The sequence below is a fragment of the Chelonia mydas genome, chromosome 26 (genome assembly GCF_015237465.2).
Source record: "Chelonia mydas isolate rCheMyd1 chromosome 26, rCheMyd1.pri.v2, whole genome shotgun sequence".
NCBI lineage: Eukaryota > Metazoa > Chordata > Testudines > Cheloniidae > Chelonia > Chelonia mydas.
This window is the reverse complement of record NC_057859.1, coordinates 10655301-10679622: the sequence shown is the minus strand read 5'-3', so window position 1 is coordinate 10679622 and position 24322 is coordinate 10655301. Positions and strand designations below refer to the sequence as shown.

The 24322-nt window shown below is 44.5% G+C and overlaps 1 protein-coding gene across 3 annotated transcripts in view; it reads right to left on the bottom strand.

The window, feature by feature from the left end:
- Window positions 1-24322, bottom strand: part of ANTXR1 (ANTXR cell adhesion molecule 1) — a 223681-nt gene that overhangs the window by 36723 nt on the left and 162636 nt on the right. Inside the window, exon 18 of one of the 3 annotated variants that reach the window (XM_007065475.4) lies at window positions 11068-11960. The exons of the other annotated variants lie outside the window; for them this stretch is intronic. Coding sequence (XP_007065537.2) covers window positions 11688-11960 — 273 coding nt within the window. The 3' untranslated portion in view covers window positions 11068-11687. Of the gene's footprint in view, window positions 1-11067; window positions 11961-24322 lie in introns of those variants that run through there. 3 annotated transcript variants of the gene reach the window in all.

The window sequence follows — 24322 nt, the reverse complement described above, 5'->3', positions numbered from 1 at the left end:
ATGAAATCCTGGCAGCGTTAAGATAAGAGGTGAAGTTACAGTCTAGTTAAAAGAACCAAAAACCAACAAACTCGGTTTAGAAACAGTTTTCAGAGTAGCAGCCGTGTTAGTCTGTATCCGCAAAAAGAACAGGAGGACTTGTGGCACTTTAGAGACTAACAAAATTATCTGAGCATAAGAAAACAGACTCCAACGGGAAACTGCTGAACTGGAATTAATTTGCAAACTAGATACCATTCACTTGGGCTTGAATCGAGACTGGGAGTGGCTGGGTCATTACACAAATTGAATCTATTTCCCCAGGTTAAGTATCCTCACACCTTCTTGTCAACTGTCTGAAATGGGCCATCTTGATTAGCACTACAAAAGTTTTTTTTCTCCTGCTGATAATAGCTCATCTTAATTAATTAGCCTCTTAGAGTTGGTATGGCAACTTCCACTTTTTCCTGTTCTCTGTATGTATATATATCTTCTTACTATATGTTCCCTTCTAGGCATCCGATGAAGTGGGCTATAGCCCACGAAAGCTTATGCTCTAATAAATGAGTTAGTCTCTCAGGTGCCACAAGTCCTCCTGTTCTTCTTTTAGGAATAGTGTGGTTTGGCCTGAGCGCGACAGCTCTGCAGAAGTTCTAATTCTAACCGAATGGAGGCACTTTGGCAACCAAGAGGATGCATTTTCCCAGGCCATTTTTCTCATTTGATTGTTAAAACAATTGCTTGAACGCATGGGTTTGTTTACACAGGGAAAATGAGCTCCATAGCTATAGTGGAATAATGTTTCTGCTTTAGCTGTGCCCGTCAATTTCCTCTTGTAGAGAAGCCCTTATAAACACCACAACTAGCAAGACATACACACTGATTCAGCAATCACAGTCACCGACATCAGGATACAAGAATGCGAACATGCAAGCGTATTGCTCTATGCTTTTTGCTTTCCAAGGAAGTCTCCAGCTAGGAGCTGAAATGTCATAACCCAAACCAGATCTCATGTTGTTTCATCTCCCTGAAGCAGTACTGAGACAACACAAAAATATACAAGCACTAAAACCTGCTGGGCCTGACCCTGCCAACTGCTGAGCATCTTCTGAAAGCTGCTACGTGCCCTAAACTCACAGTGACAGACACAATCAGGCCCTCAAAACAGAGACGATATAGGGATTCTGAGTGTGTATAAACAGTGGAACATCAATTCCTAATAGACTAGAAGGGTTGCAAAATTATGCCATGCGTCATATTCATTTACCTGAACTTCTGTGCGCCTTCGCGTCTCTATCTGTAGAATGGGTACAACAATATCCCAAAGTATCTTTGGGAGCTACAGTAATTAATTAGTCAGTAAAAAGCATTGAAAATTCCTGCTCAGGTCAGGGTAGGGTGACCAGACAGTAAGTGTGAAAAATCGGGATGGGGGTGGAGGGTAATAGGCACCTATACACGACAAAGCCCCAAATATCGGGACTATCCTATAAAATCGGGACATCTGGTTACCTTAGGCTAGGGCATGCTTAGCTCAGGAGATTTTCTCAAACCACAGGCCAAGACAGCACCCATATGTACTGCAGCTTCAGAGCACACAAAGGCTTTTAAAATTAAGAGGAAAATATCAGCCTTCCAGCAGATCCTCGAATCAAGAGACTTCCCCCTCCCCCTTTCATGATCAAATTCATTTAGGCAGGATCCACACTGGCCAACAGTAACCTGTTTATTGCACAAGATGCTGGCAGCATTGAGTTCTGATTAAGTCTGACTTTGCTCTTCTTCAAATATATATATATAAAAAAAAAGTGTGCGTGTGTGTGTGTGTATACTCACTCACACACACACACCACACATTGCTGGGGAAAACTGCTCCTGATTTTCAGTGATTCTTCCACCCCCCCGTATGCAACAGAATTTTTTGGCAGTGGGAACCTTTTCTATTTGCCATTACGTTACCTTCCAGTGCATGTTGTATAGACGTGTTTCTTTAAAAAGGGCGTGAGCATCACTTAAAACCTCTCGGTCTTAAAAATTAAAGAAGAGCACAGACTCTGAACACATTTTGAATCCAGCAGGGGACTTCCATTGTGCTCCTTACAAGAGGTATGAACTTAGCATATGCAAACTGTACACATTATATATTAGAATTAGAAAAAAAAATCATCCTGTTTCCTGCCCAGTGTAGAATTCTTGAGGCCAGAGTCAAATATCCTGGTGGGCTTTTAAAAGGGAGAATATTTATGACTCCGGATAACTCTCATAACTGTGCCCCCAAAGCAAAAACGTGAATCCAAACGCCCCTGATGTTAGCGAGTGGGGGTGTTCAAATTATATAGCTCGGGCTGTCTCCAGACAATTTGCACGCCAAGATACACGTAGTCAGCTCTCACGCTCCAGACTAGAAGATTGACACAGGAGTTAGGAAGGAATTATTCCCTTTCGCACCCACATGGGAATCACTGGGCAATTGATCATGGGCCCAATCCAACTCCGTTCGAGTTAGTGGGAGTCTTTCCTCCTACTGCAGTGAGCTTTGGCTTCGTTTGTGTGCCCATGTGAAAAGTGTGTGTTTGTTTGTTTTGCCTTCCTACATGGTTGCTGCTGGAGGCAGAAATTTGACTCAAAGGCACAATGGTTTCATATGTTATGGTAAATCCTCAGGAGTGTGTGGAGCTGCTCCTAAAACAAGAGGCTAATGGCTCCAGTCTGTCTCCTCCTCTAGGACCCTGAGGAAACAATCTCCTTTCCTTGTAATCTCACCTGCTCTGAAAAACTGGGAATGATACATTAGGGAAGCTAGGAATGATATAACATGAATTAGACTCACCACTCACACTCCCTCTTTCAGGTAGCTCCAGCATTCTGCTCTCCGCTTCGCCCCCAAGCAGAATGGGGACCATCTCTTGCTGCGCATTAGCTTCTTTGCAGGCTGACATTCGCAGCTGAAAGGCAAAACCCTGCACTGAACTATTCTGACATTCCCTCACCCAGCTCAGAGCTGCTTAACCTGGGAAAAGACAGCAGCTTCCTGACCTTCTGGGAGTTTCAGGCAAACTCTGTACCAGGGAAACAAAGCACCACTCCCTGCTACTAGGCAGAGGCAAGCCCAGCTGGGGCTAATTAAGAGACACAGGTGAGTAATCAGCAGTGGCTAACAAGAAGCAGACCTCACAAAGCACAGTAGCCTGCTACAGGCTTTCAAAAGTAGCTAGGGCCACAGATTTTGAAAGGTATTTAGACTCTTAACTTCTATGGAAGTCCTTAATGTTTTGGGGAACCTGAGCAGAGACACCTTACGGGGGCCAGACTTGCAGGGAGTCCTCTGAAAAGGACTTATGAAAGGAGACTCAGGGAGCTTGGCTTGTTTAGCCTAACTAAAAGAAGGTTGAGGGGAGATATGATTGCTCTCTATAAATATATCAGAGGGATAAATACCAGAGAGGGAGAGGAATTATTTAAACTCAGTACCAATGTGGACACAAGAACAAATGGATATAAACTGGCCACTAGGAAATTTAGATTAGAAATTAGACGAAGGTTTCTAACCATCAGAGGAGTCAAGTTTTGGAATAGCCTTCCGAGGGAAGTAGTGGGGGCAAAAGATCTATCTTGCTTTAAGATTAAACTCGATAAGTTTATGGAGGAGATGGTATGATGGGATAACATGGTTTTGGTAATTAAATATTCATGGTAAATAGGCCCAATGGCCTGTGATGGGTTATTAGATGGGGTAAGATCCAAGTTACCCGGGAAAGAATTTTCTGTAGTATCTGGCTGATGAATCTTGCCCATATGCTCAGGGTTTAGCTGATCGCCATATTTGGGGTCGGGAAGGAATTTTCCTCCAGGGCAGATTGGAAGAGGCCCTGGAGGTTTTTCGCCTTCCTCTGTAGCATGGGGCACGGGTCACTTGCTGGAGGATTCTCTGCTCCTTGAAGTCTTTAAACTACGATTTGAGGACTTCAATAGCACAGATACAGGTGTGAGGTTTTTTTGTAGGAGTGGTGGGTGAAATTCTGTGGCCTGCGTTGTGCAGGAGGTCAGACTAGATGATCATAATGGTCCCTTCTGACCTAAATATCTATGAATCTATGAAAACCAGACCCCTTTTAAGCTTTAACACCTGACATTACTAGTCAGACTTGGTCCTGAGAATGAAGCTGCTCCATCTCCCCAGGAGAGAGGTTAGAGTAGGGTAATGTTCTAAGATAAAGAGGAGAGAATTTATTTGAGACTGTACAGTTCTTTATGGTTTTGTTTCCTGTGCTCTCGTTTGAGTCCCTCAGGAAGTGATGACAATTTCTAATGCACTCCCCGCAAAGTCCCCACTTGTTGGCCTCGATGCTCAGTGCAGAGATGAAATGCCTGGGAAAAGCCCTGAGTTTGAATCTCATGCTAATTGTGGGGGTGGGGCTACAGCCTATCTTTGATAGCCTTTTCTTGTAGATGAGGACAGCTTCCAATTGTGCTGTACTGCGTTGCAGGGGGGAGGGTTGTGACTTTCCGTTGTCTTTCCCCTGACAAGCCCCAGAAATAAGGCTCCTTGTTCTGATGTGAAAAGCAAGACACTGCAAGCAGAGTGAGTCTCCTCCCATTATCTTGCAGTGGTTAGGGACAGGTAGGTTAGATCCAACAGCAAAAACTTTGGGCCTAAGCCTGCAGTGTTAAATCTGCTGAAGGAAGCTGGGGGTAGGCCACCGAAGACCAGCCAGAGCCCACGTTTTCAGGGATGGCTACGGATTTTGGATGCCCCATTTTTGAGTCCCTGCATGAAACACCTAAGGCCTGATTTTCTGCAGATTTCAGTGAGAGCAGCGGGGTCCTCAGCACCTCAGAAAATCAGGGCTTTGGTGGCTCAGGTTGGGAAGGGAACCCCAAAACAGAGGACTCGGAAGGAGGGGCTGTCAGTATCTTGGGGTGCTATTTGTTAAGCAACGGCAGGGTGTCTGTGTGTGTACTCAGCACTGTATAGGACACAACACGGAGGCAATACCTACCCTAAAGAGTTTGCAGTACGAAAGGCAGGCTGTATTGAACAGAAGTTGCACTGGAAAAGCTGCCAGAGCTTATAATTAATTGTTGTGGGCATTGTGGCAAAGGTGAGTCTTTAGGAGGATACGAATGGATAGGTGGGCTGGGAAACTGGTTCAGGCAGTAGTCTGCAGTGAGATGCAGCCCACAACCTGAACGTTACACGCTGCTGAATGGATTAGGAGAACATTTGCATGTTCCCAGCAAATTCAGTTCTGGCAACAAGACAGATGGAGAGACAGATCTGGCAAAGAATGTTGTGGCTTGTCAATTTGCAAGCTCCTATTCGCACACCGTGTGCGAGGAGGGCCCCAATTCAGCAAAACGCTTTGGCCCGTTGCTTAAGTCCCATTGGGTATGTCTACAGTGCAAAGGGAGGTTCGATTGTAGCACAGGTAAGCACGCCCACTCTAACTTTAATCTAGAGTAGACATGGTTGGCATGGGCTTTAGTACAGGTTAGCTGCCTGAATACAAGCCCGCCAGGGACCCTGGGTACGTACTTGGGTTACTGGCCCATGCTGAAGTCTGTGCTATCATGTCTACGCTTTTCAGAGTAGCAGCTGTGTCTACACTGCCATTGTTACCCACACTAGGTCGATTAAAGCTAGAGTGGGCAGGCAAGCCCACCTTCATTTGCAGTGTAGACATACTCATTGAGGTCGACGGGACTCAAGCACATCCTTAAATTTAAGCCTGTGCTTACATGGTTTGCTGGATTGGGGCCTTGGTCATGCTGCTTATGTGTCCATCTTCATCAATCTCCCTTCATTTCCTCCATGGAAGGAAATATTCTATTAGAAACCCACAATAGCAGAACACCAGTATTCCACACTGAGGAAAGGGAAGTTTTACATGGAGCAGGTTCTCCTGCTTTTCTCCTAGTGCGTTCACCTTTGTCTAGTAAACAAAACATATGGAAACAGGCTTGAATTAGTGTAGTTCTTTAATAATAACCTCAAGATCAGCAAGGGTAATGACTGAATTTAACAAATGACACATGCAACAAACACAGGGAGTAGAACATCATCATTTAAACCTGGCTTAACTGTCTCCTTCCAACCAGTCCTGGGATATCAACACTGAAGTCAATATCGAACTATAAAGCATGTTTCCTTTCCACTCCTGCATCATCCCCAGCTATTAGCAGTATTCTTGCTCGAGTTCTCAAAGAAACTAGGCAGCCCCCCCGCTCCAACTCCCCATCATCTAAATGATGACAAAACGTGTTTTGACACGACATGGAGTATCTGGAGAATTTGGAAGATCACAAGGCTAATCTGAACAAAGGCTTCAAATTACAGCCAGCAGCAGCTTGGAACTTTTCAGCATTTTGAAATGTTCTTAATCCTCATCAAATGCTACTGCACATTTCTTTCAGGCTGTTGGACACAGATTGACGTAGAGCACTGAATATAAAAAATGTACATGAATAAAGAATAATATAAGTCCCGGGCCGGAGTGTCCTAGTCAGAGCAAATCACTCAGAGCTGTTCATTGCGATCAAGACCAATTTTATTACTTCTATATTTCTGCTTGTGCAAGTGGTAAAAACGATACAAAAAATGAAACCCTAATTCCTGTTGAAACTGCAGAGCAGATGTTTCACCATTCAGCTTCTTCCTTTTGCTCTGTAAGGAACATTTGCCTCCAAATGGCTAGCTTGGAACGACAGCTTTGTAATATGTACAACAGGAAAGTTCTATCGGGAGAGGATACATAGGGTACCATATGTCTGTATACAGTACACCAGTTCATTCAACCTTGTTTGCATAGCATTAATTGTCACTGGAAGGCGATGTGAAATTACGGCCAACGTTCTCAAACCTGGTTGCCTAAAGTTTCATAAGCCTGGTCAACGCTACAAAGTTAGGCTAATGCAGCTAAATCGCTCAGGGGTGTGGAAAATCCACACCCCTGAGCAATGCAGTTAAATCATCCTAACCCCAGTGCAGACAGAGGTAGGTGGACAGAAGAATTCTATCAACCTAGCTACTGCCTCTCTGGGAGGTGGATTACCTATACTGATGGGAGAACCCCTCCCATCAGCATTGGCAGTGCCATTGTAGCATTTCGAGTGTAGACAAGTTCATAGATTCCAAGGCCATAAAGGACCACTGTGACTCCTTTTGTTGAGGTGGAGTTAGGGGCTGAGCAGAGAAAGGTGGCTGGAAAGGGAAGCTGGAGAAATTCAGACTGACAATAAGGTGGGAATTCATAATGATGAGAGTAATTAACAGGGAGGGTAATTAACCCGCGGAACAATTGACCAAGGATTGTGGTGGATTCTCCATCGCTGACCATTTTTAAATCAAGGTTGGATGTTTCTGTAAAAGATCTTCTGTGGGAACTATTGTGGGGAAGTTCTCTGGCTTGTGTGAGACAGGAGGTCAGACTAGATGGGTTTTGGGCCAAGCCTCAGCTGACGTCAATCAGCATAGTCCCACTCAGTTGAAGATATGTCCTTTTGGTCTGAATTTCCATTCAGATTCTGGCTTTGGCAAAGGTGCCTTCACTTCCCTGCCCTCTCTCTCCACCCCCCGGCACCGTAGTTATTTCTTTTTCTCTCTTCATATTCATGCAATACAATGAAATTTAGATATGAGCGCAGCTACCCAGGTGGTTCCCCGTGGCCTGATTTTTCATAAATTCACAGGTTCTAAAGTCAGAAGGGGCTTTCCAATCATCTAGTCTGACCCCCTAGGGGCCTAATACAGGCAGCAGAATTTCACTCGGTCACTTCTGCATCAAGCCCATCATTTCTGGCTGAGCTAAAGCATAACTTTAGGAAAGACATCCCATCTTCTAGTGATGGAGAACCCATCATATCCCTAAGTAAACTGTTCTAATGGTTAATTGCCCACACTGTTAAAAATGTGTGCCTTATTTCTAGTTTGAATTTGTCTAGCCTCAGTTTCCTACCATTGGATTTTGTTATGCTTTTGTCTGCTAGATTATGTTTCGTATACCACATGCTGGCTAATACATAAAAGGACTCCATGCTTGTAAACCTAAACTGGCCCTTTATTAAGAGAACTATTTACAGAGATGCTGAAACTGCAGCTAGCATTCCAGCCACATGCACACAGGCTGACTTACTGAAGCCTTCTCTGAACACTTCCTTCCTGCAATCTGTGCTCCTGCCTCCAAGTTTCATGCAGGTTGCTACAGATTAAAGACCCATCTGCTATCAGAAACATTCTCCTCTTTGGGAAAGGTCATTTCAGAGCTTTGCTGTTTAGGATCATCTCTTTGGAAACTTAGGGCCACGCATTTGAAGGAGCACGTGTCTGCAAAGAACAGTGCACCTAGATGTTTTGCACCTGCTGAAAGCCTCGTCAGAACACACAAATGGGCATCTACATACATGCACAAAGGTCAGCGTTTGCCATGTCGCTTTCAATTTAGTACATGCACCTATTGCATCCCCAGAAAATGTGGCCGTGGTCCTGTGCCTGTTGAAGTCAACTGAAGAACTTCCATTGACTTCAGTGGCACCAAGCTCCAAAGCTGCATAATTGTGCACACATAGGTTGATTTTCAATACAACACTGGAGGTAAATTGTGCTAGCCAACATCTGCTCTGGTTTTGCTGAGTACATTTTACATGGTCAGGGTCTACTGAAAACAAGTAACTTAGATTGCCCGTGGGCACTCAGATTCTATGTCCAGTTAATAACCTGCATGTTCAATGTCTAGTAAATAACTGGTCAATAACCAGTTAATGATTCTGTGTTCAGTTAATAAAAAATAGCCCTTTGCTTATCACTATACATACCCACTGCAGAACGGCTATAGACTACCCTAGATCCATGTACATGACTCCCATTCAGCGGATCGAGGGGCGTACATAGCCCATAGTCCTTGTAGTTCAATTAATGCTATGTAAAGCAGGTATTCGTCACTACAGGAAATATTTGTACATTTATAAAAAGCAATACAAACATAAAGAACAAAAACACAACAAGCACAGCTTGATACAATAACATGCCATGAAATATCATTGGCTTTATAATAATTTACTACAACTTGAAAAATGTTCTTTTATCCACACTGGATAGGAAATGCTTCCATCTAACATATGGTAAGCATGCAATAACAATATATACAACAACAATTTGGAGTTTGCTTTTACTCATGAGAAGGATTGTAGTACAGGGATACATTAAAATTATTTTTTGGGGGCCTGATCGAGCTTTTCTGTTACTCTGTTTAAGTTTGGTTTTTGGGGGTTTTTTCCCTCTTAAATTGTGGTAAAGAATTTTTTATAGGAATCCGCAAACACTACTTTTAGTCCGAGAGTAGTAAAACTCATTTATTTTCCCCCAGCAATTGTTCTGATTTACTGGTTGACACGACGAAAATATATTCTTAATGTCATTTGGTTAAAAAATAATTTTCTTTCCAAACTTTTTTGTACCGTTGAGGATCTGTTAAGAGAAATACCTAGCAATCCTGCAGGACATTATTACACTATTCCCAGTTATTACACTTTCCATCTTCAGCTATTTAACTAGATGGCATCCATCTCAAGGGGAAGTCCAACCAAACCTTTGCAGGGCTTTCCAAGATTTCCAGTCGCACTTGACAATCCTAACGTCGTCTTGTTGAACCGACCAGTACCTGCTACAGTCTGAGTAGCATCTAACCCAGTGAATGTCAAAAGTGGGGCCTGCTCTGTGCTGCCTGCAGACAAAACAGTTGTGATGGTGGATACATCGGCCCTTTCACAGAACAGCCCGCACATGGCTGCAGACCTCAGAGCCATTGTGATCCCTGTATGAAGTCATTTGTTCCATATGACATAAGACACACTGACCAAAGGGTTAGTGAGTGCCAACTGGGATGAATCTGAGCCTGATAGAAAGGGACTGTTTATAAAGGTCCCTAACAAAAGATATCCCAGTTCATTCCTTGACTCGGTCTTTATCTTTATATCTGCTCTGTTCCTCTTTCTTGTATAGTCTTTTCCCCTGGAAAAGCAATATTTCTAACAACACTGGAGTAACTACTTGGCAAAGCGTATCTGTGGTTGAAACCACTTGCTTTATATGAGTATGAAAACCGTTCGATAGTCATAGAACAGTAGCTATAAAGATGATTTGTCTTTATGACGTGGCAATTTCCAGGGAGATATTCATGTCATGGGAGCTGATCGTAAAAGTAAACTAGGGGGGCGGAGGTTTGACTTTAATCTTGATCTTATCTATTTCTAGCACTGTGTTACAAAGGCAGGTGCTCAGGAAGTTTACTATAGGTTAAAACATGTACATACGCAGTATTGTAAACTATGGGGGGAGGGTCCCACTGGGAAAAAGAAAAAAAGAAGGAGAAAACATGGAGAAATGCAGCCAGTGCATTTCTTGGAAGACTGATTCCCATCTCAGGCAACTTTGTGCATGACTTCGCCTTGGCCAACAACTGATAATGGAAGTGACAAGAGCAAAGTGTAGCCGCACTGTGTCCCTTTGACAAAGCGTATGGGAGACATCCAGTGCTTATTCAGGAAAGGAAAACAAAAATCAAAGCAGAGAAGTTGGTAAGGCAGAAGAAGGCAATTTACAAACAAAAAAGGCAGCGGTGAGATTCTGTGAAACTGACGACAATAACAGGATTTAAGGAGACTAAGGGGATTGCAGTTTTAAAAAAAAACTTAATAGAACCAGCCACTCATTCCCACTTCAGCTGTTTCAGAAACTTTCATTTTAAAATGGAAACGGTCCCTGAATTACTCTGCTGCACTCATCAGACAGGCACCGTTAGCTAAGAGTAGCGTAATGACTCTTCTTTCAACCTTCTCTTCCACAGGTTCCTTTGCTCAGTGGTCTCCGGACCCCTACTGCCTGCTGAAAACTTTGAACGCTGATCTTTCATTAACTCTTCCTCTTCAGGTGTGGGGTTGGAGCCCTCCTGTGGGTTTTCTTTTTATTTTACACGTAATTCATTTTTCTAGTAATACTTCGGCCTCGTTCACCCACACTTCCACATAACAACATACACAAATCCATAAGCCTGACACCTACTCCAACACCCTCCTGGGAACTAAAGGATGATGGCCCCATTCATTCTCTAGAACAAAGTCCATTGGGATGGCTGCTTTTTTTTTTTTTTTCCAGATTAAAAATCAAAGGTCTAACACTCCTCGTTATATTATCCTGCTGTTCACAGGTGTGTGAGAATAATCAGCTTTCCATATTAATCTGAAGCACTGCAACAAGAAGAGAACTCACGCAGTCACGGCAAAGTAGTCCATTGTGATGTCCACATGGTCTGTAGGAAGCTTTCAGCTGTGCCCTTCACCGTGGAGGATTGCCCTGTGGTCTCTGAATTTTCTAAGAGCTAGTCTAATTTCCAATTTCTTCCAGGATCACTGTGGTAACTCACAGAGGATGGGAGGGGGCAAGAACCCGCTGAAGCGAACATTAGTGATTGATGTTTCTCCAGTGGCCTCATTTTTGCAGCCCCCTGGATTTTGTCTCCTTGCTCGTTTGGCGACGCTTGATGCATTGTGGGATTATATATAAATAGATAAAAAGACTAATAAGTGGTTTGTTCTATTGTCACCCATTTCAGAATGTAAAGGCCTCCTATAACCCCCCCAAGACAGGTTTGTTACAGTACTGCTGAAAGAACCCTCCGAATGCTTCTGGAAGAGAGAGGGACAAGGCTGAACCTCTAGACAGAAGGGCGAGGGGGGGGCCTGGAGGGAGGAGGGGCTCGGTTGGGGGCCGGGGCCTGGGGAGGCGGGGGCAGTGGAGGGAGAGTGGATGATGGGGATGGGGTGGGAGGAGTGGGAGAACTGGGAGGAGGTGGGGTATAGATTGGGGCAGGGGGTGGAGGATTGTAAATCGGGGCAGGGGGTGGAGAAGAGGGTGGGTGTGTGTGGTTGAGTGGGTATTTCGGCAGTGCCTCAGCATTCTTCACTCGGGTGAAATTGATACAGCGGCCCTAAAAGAGAAACAAAAAGGTTATTGAGCGTGGCGATGATGTAGAAGCCGAGGCCAGGCTGGTGGGTGAAGTGATATTCCTACTCACAAATCAGCTGTCTACGTTTATTTTTCTGGGTGCACAGTTGGAGTCAAGGCCCCTTTATGGGCCAGATTCTTAACCCAATCCTTGTGGCTGCTCTGAGAAATCCAAAAGGGTTCACATCTGGAGTGAACCATGCAGTAGCAAATGCAAGTTGACTAATCATGGATGGACCAGCCCCACATCTGTAACTCCAGCTTGCGTGGTATTGTGAAAGTGCACACAGAACCATCCTTGCGACCACGGCTCGCTGATTCTATTGCAGCCAGCATTTGTCTATAGCCAGCAGTCATAGCCTGTAAGATCCTGTGAAGGGACATGAATAGGACCCTACCAAATTCATGGTCCATTTTCATAAATTTCACGGTCATAGCATTTTAAAAATCTTGAATTTCATATAATTTATAATTCATATAATTTCATATAATTCAGATAATGAAATCTTAAATTGCACAGTGTTATAAGAAAATATGAATATATATTTTAAAAATGGCAACATAAAAACATGTAAAGCCCTTAAGCCACCATTTCTCAAACAGGGGGTCGCAAGTCTATTGGAGGGGGCGTGACAGAATTGGCACCCTTCCTTCTGCGCTGTCTTCAGAACTGGGCGGCCGGAAAGCAGCAGCTGCTGGCCGGGTGCCCTGCTCTGAAGGCAGGGGTGTACTTTTGTATACTTTTACCTTATAGTAAAGAGTAAAATCACACAAAAGACCAGATTTCACGGTTTGTGACACATTTTCCATGGGCGTGAATTTGGTAGGGCCTTAGACATGAATGTCAGCCAGGGTCGAGGCACCAGTGGTTAGAATGCCAGCATGGCAAAGGAGTACTACGGCTTTGTATTTGAGGAGGATGAACTGTTCCTTCCCACAACGCCCGCCTCATGGCCACAGACTTTGGCAAGACCAACCTGGCTATATTGATGACTATGGCTGGATATCTAGATAATCAGGCATATCTGCTAATTTGGAGGTGTCTCTGGAGGCTCTTGGGACAGTTAGCCTTATGATCAACTCAGTCCACTCATGCAGCCGTCTGTGCTAACCGTGGTTCATTCTAGCTGTCCAGGTATGTGCATGACTACTATCACCCTAGGATCTCACTTGCCCTCCATGAAAACAGATGCAGCCCTATTAAAATACGACACAGATGTCCTACAGTTTCATACCAGACATTTGCTTATGAGTTCAGGCATGCTTTTTCCCAACACATCCAAAGGATGGGAAATAATCAGTGCAATTATTCAGCAGTGGACCAATAACTCCAGTAAGAATTCCCCTCCAATGTAATCCAGAGGGAAGACAGCTGTGAGAGTGACAGCCAGATTCAACTGTCAGATATTGCTAGAAGTGTATCCACCCCCCACCACATCTGTACACACAGGGGCTAGAGACTGTGGGTGGCAAGCCTCTGAGATTACACTTGAATTTACGATCAGTGCCATTGTGTGATGTAATAGATTTTGCACAACTGCTCTCATTTTAGCAGAGTTAAGGCAAAATTCTCACCTTCAGAGTTTGTCTTTGGAGTATATTCCGCTGACAGATCTGCCACAGGTAACAACGGAACCTACTGACCCTACTGCAGAATACAAGTGATTCCCAATCTGAGTCCTCTGATCCCACAGAGACGAGCCCAGGAGAAGAAATGGGCTGAGAAGTCAAATCATGGATTCAACAATATGGCCAGACTGAGGCACGAGTCAGCTCTCAAAATCAGGAGATAGCTTCAAAATCATGAGAGGGATATATTTGGGGGTTTTATATTTGCCTTCTGCTTTCTGAGCCTTTAGGATACATTTGGGTTACACCTTCAAGCTTTTATCTGCAAGCAGGAGGGCTAGAAACGAACTTTTAAAAAAATGAAAGCTGAGAGTCTCATGCAATCACCTGACTCCAGCAGCTGGGGCTTTAAGAAAAACACCAAATATCACACGACTCATGATAAAATCTCAAGAACTGGCAACAATGGTTCATGCTTCCCCTTTCCTGCTGCTGTTAGAATTCTGGCTCAGAATTTTAGCAATGTCCCCCCCAACCTTTGGCTGATACAAAGGTCCAGAGCCAACCCCCCTCCCCATGCTTGAAATCTGGAATTTGCATCTTGCCTCTATATCAAATATTCTTCACTCATGTCCTGCTTCTAACTATTTATCAACTAGACAGGAGAGGGAGTATTATTTACCAAAGCTAGTTGCTTGTACTGTATCCTTCCTGAAAGAGACAAACTTTTAAGTAGAATGTCTCCTTAGCCTGCTGCCCATGTGAAGCCAAAAAACTGCTTTCTGTAACTCTGCTATAAAAATGGTGCTAAGTTACAGTTTGTTATGTATTTTAAACAAAACCTTTGCCCTCTAAGCTGTTTAGCTTTTTCTAATAATTTCCACCTGTGAAAGATCCCACAGTAAATTCTCTACTGTCGGAATCCAAGTTATTATATTACAGGCTCATTCTTCCACATATGAACTCATACAAAGAGACACTGGAGGGCTTCTGAGCCCACAGTTTTTTTTCCATTTAGGGTGTTGGTGTGTGGGGAGGTCTGGGAGGTGAGGGGGGCCAGAGGTGTTTTGCTTTTTCTGGTTCCTTTTTCAAAGTAAATGTTAGTGCTGGTGAAAAGATGCCAAACAGAACAATGATCCCAGGCAGAGGGGAGTGGTTCCAACGCACAGGAATGTGGTGGGATTTGAGGCAACTACATTAGGAACTCTGAACCCTCTCTTATTATACCCATTTTACAGACAAGTAATCTGTGGAAGAGGGATTATAAACAGCTTGTCCATACCATCACATCACATTGCTGATAAAAGGAGATTAGAATCCAGGCATCCTGATTCTCAGTCCCCCACCCTAAACACTAGACACCACTGAATCCCAAAAACCAAATGCAAGCAAGCTACATGGAAGTTTTGCATCAGATGTCCCTCCACTCCAGACGCTTTGCATTTTTTAAATACTAATGGCCTGTTTTTCCAAAGTGCTGAGCTGGGTCTCATGCTCTGGTGCCCTGGACCTTTTGCAGTCATTTACACAAGGGGTCAGTGGTGGTGAATGCTACCAGATGAGGCTGGGGTATACAACCACACGTGGTGCCAAGTTGCCACTGGGGACAGTCTGGTCCAATGGGAGAATTGGGTGCTTAGCACCTTAGGCAATCAGGCTGTAGCTTTTAATTCAGTGGTAATTGTTTGATTCGTTGCATCGGCACAGGCAGCCAGATGGTTTGTCTATTTCAACAACTGCTGGGTTTGTCTCTTTAATTTCGATGCCTTCTAGTGGGTAGCTGGATATACATGTACCAACAATAAATCAGAAATAAAATGTTCCATTTCCTCCCTCCTCCTGCTCCGACGGCAGGCTGGAAAGGCTGCAAGATAGGATTTGATGGACTATGGAGGCTGAGGGGAGAAGACTGATGTGAAAATAGCTTCAGACAGCTTCTATGCAAGGGTGCTGCCAAAGATATCATCATTGTTTGTGGATATTTAGAAACAGCTGTCTGAATCTTAGACGAGCAGTAGAGGAAAGTGGATTCTGCTCTGAAATTATAAAATACCCTGCACGGCCTGCGGTTGAGGACAGGCTGTTTTGTGTAAACAGAGGTCATCTAAAGAAAACGGGGTTGCAGAAACACTGTCTTGCACATATAGTGCACACCCTGAGGCTGCTCTAAACTATGTCATGGCTGCAATGGCCATCAACTAAGAGACTGGTGAAGTTTGCCAGGCTCTGGCCAGGCCCTTTTGGCAGAACCCCTAGCTACCTGTTGTAATCAACTAGGCGGCCTCTTTGTTTTTCTTGAACGGTGGGTCTGAGAAGTGAGCCATCAGTGCACAGTGTTTTAAACTAGTTCCCACTCACATGCCTGTATTCATGCCTGTTCTCAAATGTGACCCTGTTTAGACTTGCACGACAGCATTACAGTATACAAGGAGCCCTCTTTCCCCTCTACTCTGCCCCATGCGTTGTCATTAAGGCTCCATTTACGCTATGAGCTGGGGGGGTGGGGGTGATTCCCAGCTCGCATACACATGCTCTGCGCTAGCTTTCATCAAGCGAGCATGCTAAAAATAGCAGTGTAACTGTGGTCGCATGGGCAGCATCAGGATGGGCTAGCTGCCCCGAGTCTGTATCCAGGGGATTCAGGGGGATTTGTATTTGGGGCGGCTAGCAACGGTGCCCATGCTACAGTGGCTACACGACTATTTTTGGTGCGTTAGCTCGGTGACAGCGAGTGTGAGTATGTCTATGCGAGCTGGGAATCGTGCCCCTTCCTCCACCGTGAAGGCGGAGCCTTCGGGTATGTTTGCACTTCAAGCTGGAAGTGTGGAGGAGATATACCCACGCTAGCTCTGATCGCGCCAGCATGCTCAAAATAGAGCGTAGCAGCAGCGGCGCAAGCGGTGGGAGGACCTAGCTGTCCTGAGCCCAGGCCCGTCCGAGACACTAGACACATGCTCCGGGCAGCTAATCTCCCGCACAGCCATGGATCCATTCTACTTGTAGCGTGCTAGCTTGATCAGCTTGATGCCTCCAGCTTGAAACGGAGACATACCCTTACATCTGTGCCACCAGGGCGTGAGACACTGCTCTTCTGATCTGGTGGCATTTACTGCCCACTTTGCACAGGAATAAATGATAGCATGCAGTTTAGGGCAATGGAGAATGGGGCCCGATATTTGTAAGACCTGCCCCGGATACAAGTAAACCTGGGACGTTACTCTGAAAGATTGCACTCTCTTTTGCAAAGATCTTCACTGCATCTGTGACGCTGGCTAACAAAGGGGCATCAGATGATAAAGCAGCAGAACCATTTGAATCGAGGATGCCAAGCATGCCCCAGTCTTAAATCACAGTGTCCTTGGTTTTATTTTCTCTCTGCGGGTTGGTGGCTCATCTTTAACATTGTTTTAATGCACTTTGCTGCAATTTTAAGTAAATACTGTGGGACAGGCCTGCTGAGTGAGTGAAAGTCTGAACCCAAGATTAACCAATTTTCTTCAGGAAAAAAACCCCATAAGAATGTTTTCCTTGTGCTGGTTCCATGTCTCCTGCAATGTAACTTTAGCAGCTTCAGACTATCACTTGCACGCTCTTTGTTTATTTTCTTTATTTATGTTGAAGTATTTATTTTTTTAAAAATGGGAAACTGGGCCAGAAAATAATGGGTTGTGATTATTATTTTGCCTGAAGAGTTTGGCGATGTTATAGTTTTGTGGATCCGACTACAACACAAATTGCACAGGACACAAATTGGATCAGGACACTGTTGACATCAGATATTCTTTTGGATCAAGTGGGGTCAAGTCCAGACCCAGGGCTTGGGTCCTAAAAGCCATTTTGTTTCTTTGCCAGTTCAGCACTAGATGGTCGTTTTACAGAGAACTCCTCAATCCTAGGAGAAGCATGATTCCCTCCCTGATTCCTCCATGCTCGGGGGGGTGGGGGGGTGGGGGGAGGAGGAGGAAGTTGGCTACTGGCCTATACCAGTCAGAAATGACTTCCTCCTCTGTGATACCTGGTGCCTTGGGTGGGCAGAGTCATGGTTCCACCCACTCTCTGCTCACGTACTCTGGGGAACCGTGGGCCTGAAGCCTTCACAGCTGCGCCAAAGATCTGGGGAGGCTGCGCAGAGACCCAGGGAGGGTTCCTACCTCCCCTAGGGTCCCATGTGGGTGAGTCCAAACGATAATTGAACCCTGATCACCTTTGCAATTAGAGCCAGTTGAAAAACAGAATAACGTTTTCCACACAAATTTCATCCTGTTCCCCCCCCCCCCCACACACACCTGAAAGTTTGAATTTTGAACCCTTCCACCCAGGTTTATTTGCCTATGTCAGTTGAGCAGCTCCTCTTGCTCCAAACCACGAGTTAAGAGGCCAAATTCACAGGCAATGTGGTATCAGTTGACTCCCTTAAACTTTCTCATGGCCACTTACTGATATGGGAGTGTCTGTGTTGGAATACCGTAGTCCTTTAAAACCCACAGCCCTTTTCATAATCGGAGGGATGTTACCCCAACACATGCGAGCAAAATTCCAATACAGGTCATTGTATCTGGCCTAGTTAAAGTCTCCCCGGAGTCTCAGTCAGATATGGGCGGCTTATTCCTTTTGTGTCCTAAATTACTGCCCTGTGCTGTTGCACACGTGCTGCACTGAACCCCTGTGGTGGCTGCCGTCCCATGGAGAAGGAAGCCATCTTGGCATATCCCCTACCTACCTCACAAGCATGTGAGGCTTACTTAGTTGTCCGGCAAGTGCTTCAGACTCTTCCAATGAAAGTTGCTATAGAAGTACCGGGTATTATAATACAGTCATCCACAGCAGCAAATTAGGATACAGCAGATGGGACTTTCAAAAGGTTCCTGCACTGGCCTAGAAGTTTTATTGACTTCGTTTGGGAGCAGATCATAGAATATCAGGGTTGGAAGGGACTTCAGGAGGTCATCTAGTCCCACCCCCTGCTCAAAGCAGGACCGATCCCCAACTAAATCATCCCAGCCAGGGCTTTGTCAAGCCTGACCTTAAAAACCTCAAAGGAAGGAGATTCCACCACGTCCCTAGGTAACCCATTGCAATGTTTCACCACCCTCCTAGTGAGAAAGTTTTTCCTAATATCCAATCTAAACCTCCCCCACTGTAAATTGAGACCATTACTCCTCGTTCTGTCATTTGCTACCACTGAGAACAGTCTAGATCCATCCTCTTTGGAACCCCCTTTCAGATAGTTGAAAGCAGCTATCAAATCCCCCCTCATTCTTCTCTTCCGCAGATAAAACAATCCCAGTTCCCTCAGCCTCTCCTCATAAGTCATGTGCTCCAGTCCCCTAATCATTTTTGTTGCTCTCCGCTGGATTCTTTCCAATTTTTCCTCATCCTCCTTATAGTGTGGGGCCCAAAACTGGACACAGTACTCCAGATGAGGCCTCACCAATGCCGAATAAAGGGGAATGATCACATCCCTCGATCTGCTGGCAATGCTCCTGCTTATGCAGCCCCAAATGCCGTTAGCCCTTCTTGGCAACGAGGGCACACTGCTGACTCATATCCAGCTTCTCGTCCACGGCAACCCCTAGGTTCTTTTCTGCAGAACTGCTGCCTAGCCGTTTGGTCCCTAGTCTGTAGCAGTGCATGGGATTCTTCCGTCCTAAGTGATCACTTCTGAACATCCTAGCCCATGTGTCTTTCAATGCAGAGTTGGCTCTCGACAGCAGTGCCAAAGCACTAGGGCTAACTTTGTCTTGAGTCATGACTTTTTTTTGTGTGTGGCTCTCATTCCAGTTTCTGATCAGCTACCCCAGTGTAAACATGAAGTACCTCCAGTGACTTCTGCAGACTTGAGATTTGAACTGGCATAAAGGAGATCAGAATCTCCGCTCAGAATGTCTGTGAAGCCACATGACATCACCATGGAGGGAACAGAAATCAGGCTGAGGCAGGCTGGCAATATATTTTCATGTCATAGCTGGAATACTGTCTCAGTACAGAAGAGAGCATCCCCGGGATCTCAGATGAGCTGCTTATACCATTGCATGCCGAAGCATTCTGGGGCAGCCCCGCTGTGATTCAATAAACGCTAAGTACTGACAATGAGGAGTCCTTGTGGCACCTTAGAGACTAACAAATTTATTTGGGCATAAGCTTTCGTGGGCTAGAACCCACTTCATCAGTCCTGAAGTCCTGTTGCTCTTAATGCCACATGTACCGCTGCTTTCCGTGTGCTCTTCATCATGCTGCACGACTGCCTGCTAGTTTAGAGAGGCAGGGCTGTCTTGGGTTCTCAGTTTTGAACTGAGAGTTGGCATTTAACTCCTGCGTGGGTAATCCTAGCTCCACCATGAACTCATCCTGTGACCTTGGGCGACTCACCTGCACCTTTCTGTGGGCCAGATCACTGGCCTGCTTAGGGTCCCTTTGGAGCACTTGAGCACCAGCTTGTGCCTGCTGCAGCAGCTGCACCAAGCATAAAGACCCAGCCTCATCTATCAAATAGCTACACTACTACTTTCTTGGGCCCCAATTCAGCAGAGCACTTTAGCATGAGCTTAACTTTAAGAGGGTGCTTAAGTAGATCTCTGTTCAGCAAAGTGTTTGTTAACGCTGGAATTTTCAAACTAAGAGAAGGTAGGGGTGTTGAGCACCTAACTCCCTTAGGCTCCATTGAAAATCCCAGTATTAATAAGCACTTCGCTTAATACAGATGGATTTAAGCATGTGCTCCAGTGCTTTGCCTGAGGGTATGTCTACACTGCAATCATGGAGTGTGACTGTAGCCCATTCTGAGCTAGCCTTAATCTACTTAGCCCAGGTCCTGGAGCAGTGAAGCTGAATAATTACCCGGGGTTCCAGGCAGGCTTGTACAGCGCATGTTGAAGCATGTGCTGGCACGACTTACTGCTCCAGGACCTGAGCTAGTTAATATTTGCCCTATGCCTTGACTGTGTAAAGCACTAGGGAGCATGGTCCTGGATTTGGTGAAGTCGTACAGAAAGACTAAGGAGCGAAAGCAAAGAACCCCGGCAAATTTAGGCTAGAACGTGCTTTCATTTTGAGACCCAGAAGCCATGTTCTCAACATGGACTGATGCCTGCTGAATTCACGAATAAAGGCAGAATGAGCTGTGTGAGCTTCAGCTGTGTAAACACAACAACAATAAATGCTTCGGCTTTGCAAAACTATATGAAAGGGAGCTAAGTCAGCAGAAATACCCCCCATGAGTACGGTGGGAGGTGGAAGGAAAATGGTAACAGATGCTGATGTCATTTACTCATCTGAATATGAGTGACTTTGTAAGCTGCTGTTTCCTGTCTAAAGAGCATTTATAATTACGCAGGAGGACTTGCGGCTAGATCTGCTAGTCTCATTGGTATTCTATTCATGCAGGCATCAAATTATGAAAGTTGAGATTGTTTTTAAAAGTTGAGACTTTTCCTTTTTGCCAGTCACTTCATATTTCTAGATCTTATTTCTCATGCAGATCTGGAGGTCTTTATTCAGAGACAATCCCAACACGATGACTCAGATTAATCCCGGGTGTAATTCAACTGACTTCAGTGGATGGGTTTGTATGGGTACCTGACCAATGTGACCACAACTAGACTTTCAAAATGTAATTAAAATGCAAACTTAACCCCTGTGGAGATTATTTCAAGAAATGGACTCTATTATTAATAATGTTCTGTATTTCTATCACACTTTGGATTCAGAGAGCAACAATAAAACACAGCCATCTCTAGGGGGGTGGGCAGCAACCTGCCAGTCCACAACATGCTGAGTGGGATGGGGAAAGGAAAATTTCAAACAATGATCTCTTACAGAAAGTATCAGGAGTATTTATGGCCTGATTGCAGAGGTTAGTTGTGGGTACTCACCACCACAAAAGATCAGGATATGCAGAGTGGATTTAAGGTATCAAATGAAAGATCCTTGTAACCTTGTGCTACTTAATAACAAAGCTAAGTATGTCCATTTCTCTGTTTCAGAGACCAGCAGAATTAAATTAATTCTCATGGGCAATGAGTGATTTCATGGTTATGGAACACTCAAATTCCAGCCTCTTTTTGATCTCAGTTACACCCGTCTAAATCAGAAATGACTCCATAGAAGCCTATGAGGTACAGTGGTATAAAATCTCATAACAATCACAAACCCCAGTGCTCCTAATATACCGCACCAGATAATAGATTACAGCTTGGGTGGGGAACGGTTTTCTCATCCTGTGAAAATGTTCATGATTCCAAAAAATTTCCAAACCCAAATCAGAATTCTTTTTTTAAATCTTTAAAATTTTTTGTGAACTAAAAAACAAAACGAAGTGGTGGTGGTGGTGGTGGGGGGTTATTGAGACATTTTGTTCTGATAATTTTGAAAAGTTTCATTTCAGTATTGACCATTTTTTTTATATTTGGTTTTATTACATTAATTAGCTGACATTTCAAAATGAGAAGTCATTTTGAACCAGGAAAGCAGAATGTGTTGTTTCTGAAATGTTAAAATGTCCAATTTCGACAATTTTAAAACTTTTTATTTCCAAAAATTTTTCAAGTTGAGACATTCATGAAAACCTACCCTTCACCTTGGCACGTTTCGATTTTGACAAATCAGCACTTTTTTTAAAGGAAAAGACAGCTGAAAAATTCCTGGCCAGCTCTATAATAACGACCAGCTTTATAATAGATCCTCTTAAGGATTTGACCTCACTCCCAGAAATGCAGTAGAAGTCTCTGAAAAGCATAGAATAAGTATCTGCTAACATGCATGCATTCCATGGACTCTCTCTCTAGTGGTCTAATATCTGAGAAAATATATGCGGTGCTCCTACAAATGGCCGCTGGAGAGTTGTTTTTCAGCTCAGGTACTGGAGTTTATTTGATCTCAGAAGGTACTTAGTTCAAGTCCCATTAAAGACCTATTCCACATGTCCCTTATGTGTTTTGTGATCCTAACTTTAAAGCTCAATCCTCCCATCCCTTAATAAAAGGATAAAGAATTGGCCATGTCCTTAGCTGGTATAAACAGACGCTCAGTTGACTGCATCCATTTACACCAGGTGATCACAGGGTGAAATGGACAACTTCACAATGTTGTACTATTTCCTTTGCTATTTGAATCAGCAGTTCTCTGTGTAATGAATTGGGTGCTGACTGTCCACACTTACTGATACCATATTGTGAATAACTCTGCAATGCATCCAGCGTGAATGGAGGGCAGAAATATAGCCCAAGCTTTCTCCTTATTCCAAGTGAATGAACAGGCTGAGGAAGTTCTTTGTGTGTCTCATTGGAGAAGAGAACTCATTGTTTGAAATTTCTCTCACCACGGCTGTGATTGGGAAAAGCCAGATGGCAGTTTTCATCCCAGAATGGATTTTGGCTCTTTTTGCAGCTGCATAGAAGATGGAGAAGCCAACATCTCCCAGGGAAGGAACTGTCAGATCAAACGACAAGGAGAAGTCTGGGGAAAATTACCATACTATTTCACAAGAGAGCTGGAGAATGTTTTAACAGTGCTGACCGGGGGGGTGGAGGTGCTCTGTGATGGTGGGAAATGCTGCTTCGACCAAATAGCTGGATGTTAAAATAAACACGGCTTTCAGTTTGCATTTAACAATCTGATAACGGACACAGAAGCGCTGAGGTTTGTGCTTCCCTGAGCGTGACCACAAGCCAAGCAGGGCGTTATTTAATCCTACAGCACGGGATGGCATGGCTGCCTCCAATGGACCGGTAGGATAAGCAACACACAAAGACCCATTAGCACCTAGAATAGTGGGGTCCTGCTCCATGAGTGGGGCTGCTGGGCACTACCTCCATACAAATAAATAAATAAATAATGATACCCTGGTTCTTAGTCATTTCAACTGGTAAATTGTTTGGATGGAGATTGATGGATCTATCGATCAATCTATACCCATACACCCCAACATCTATCAATCTATCTACCTACCTACTTACATTGGTGTCCATCACCATAATATTTGACTGCTTCCCACACGTAAAAACAGTATAAGGCAGCACAGTTCTACCACATTAATTATTATTTATTTTCTCTATGATGATGGTGGGTCTCACCCACATGCTCAGGGTCTAACTGAAAGCCCTATTTGGGTTTGGGAAGGCATTTTTCCCCCCAGTCAGATTGGCAGAGACCCTGGCTTGGGTTTTTTTTGTTTTTGTTTTTTGCCTTCCTCTGTAGCATGGGGCACGGGTTACTTGCTGGTTTGAACTAGAGGTAAAGGTGGATTCTTTGTAACTTGAAGTCTTTAAATCAAGATTTGAGGACTCCAGTAACTCAGCCAGAGGTTAGGGGGTCTGTTACAGGAGTGGGTGGATGAAGTTCTGTGGCCTGTGACGTGCAGGAGGTCAGGCAAGATGATCGTGATGATCACTTCTGGCCTTAAAGTCTAAGCGTATTTGGTCTGAATATGAAATCCACCCTTATTTTCCCCTCCAGACAACTATGTAGGTGAACTCCTCTTCGACAGACAGCGCCCCTCTCAGTGCAAAGCACAGCCCTCAGGAGGACCAGCCACTCCTTTATTGAGATCTTCATTTTGGGGGGATTTGTACTGCAATAGCACCTAGGCGTCTATGAATCTATGCTGTACAGAGGCACCCAATTGAAATCAGGGCCCCTTTGTGCTAGGTACTCTATATACTCATAGTAAGAGATAGCCCCTGCCCTGAAGGGCTTAAAATGAAAATAGAGAAGATAGACACAGGGTGGGAGAAAGGGAGTATTATTATTCCCATTTTACAGATGGGGAACTGAGGCACT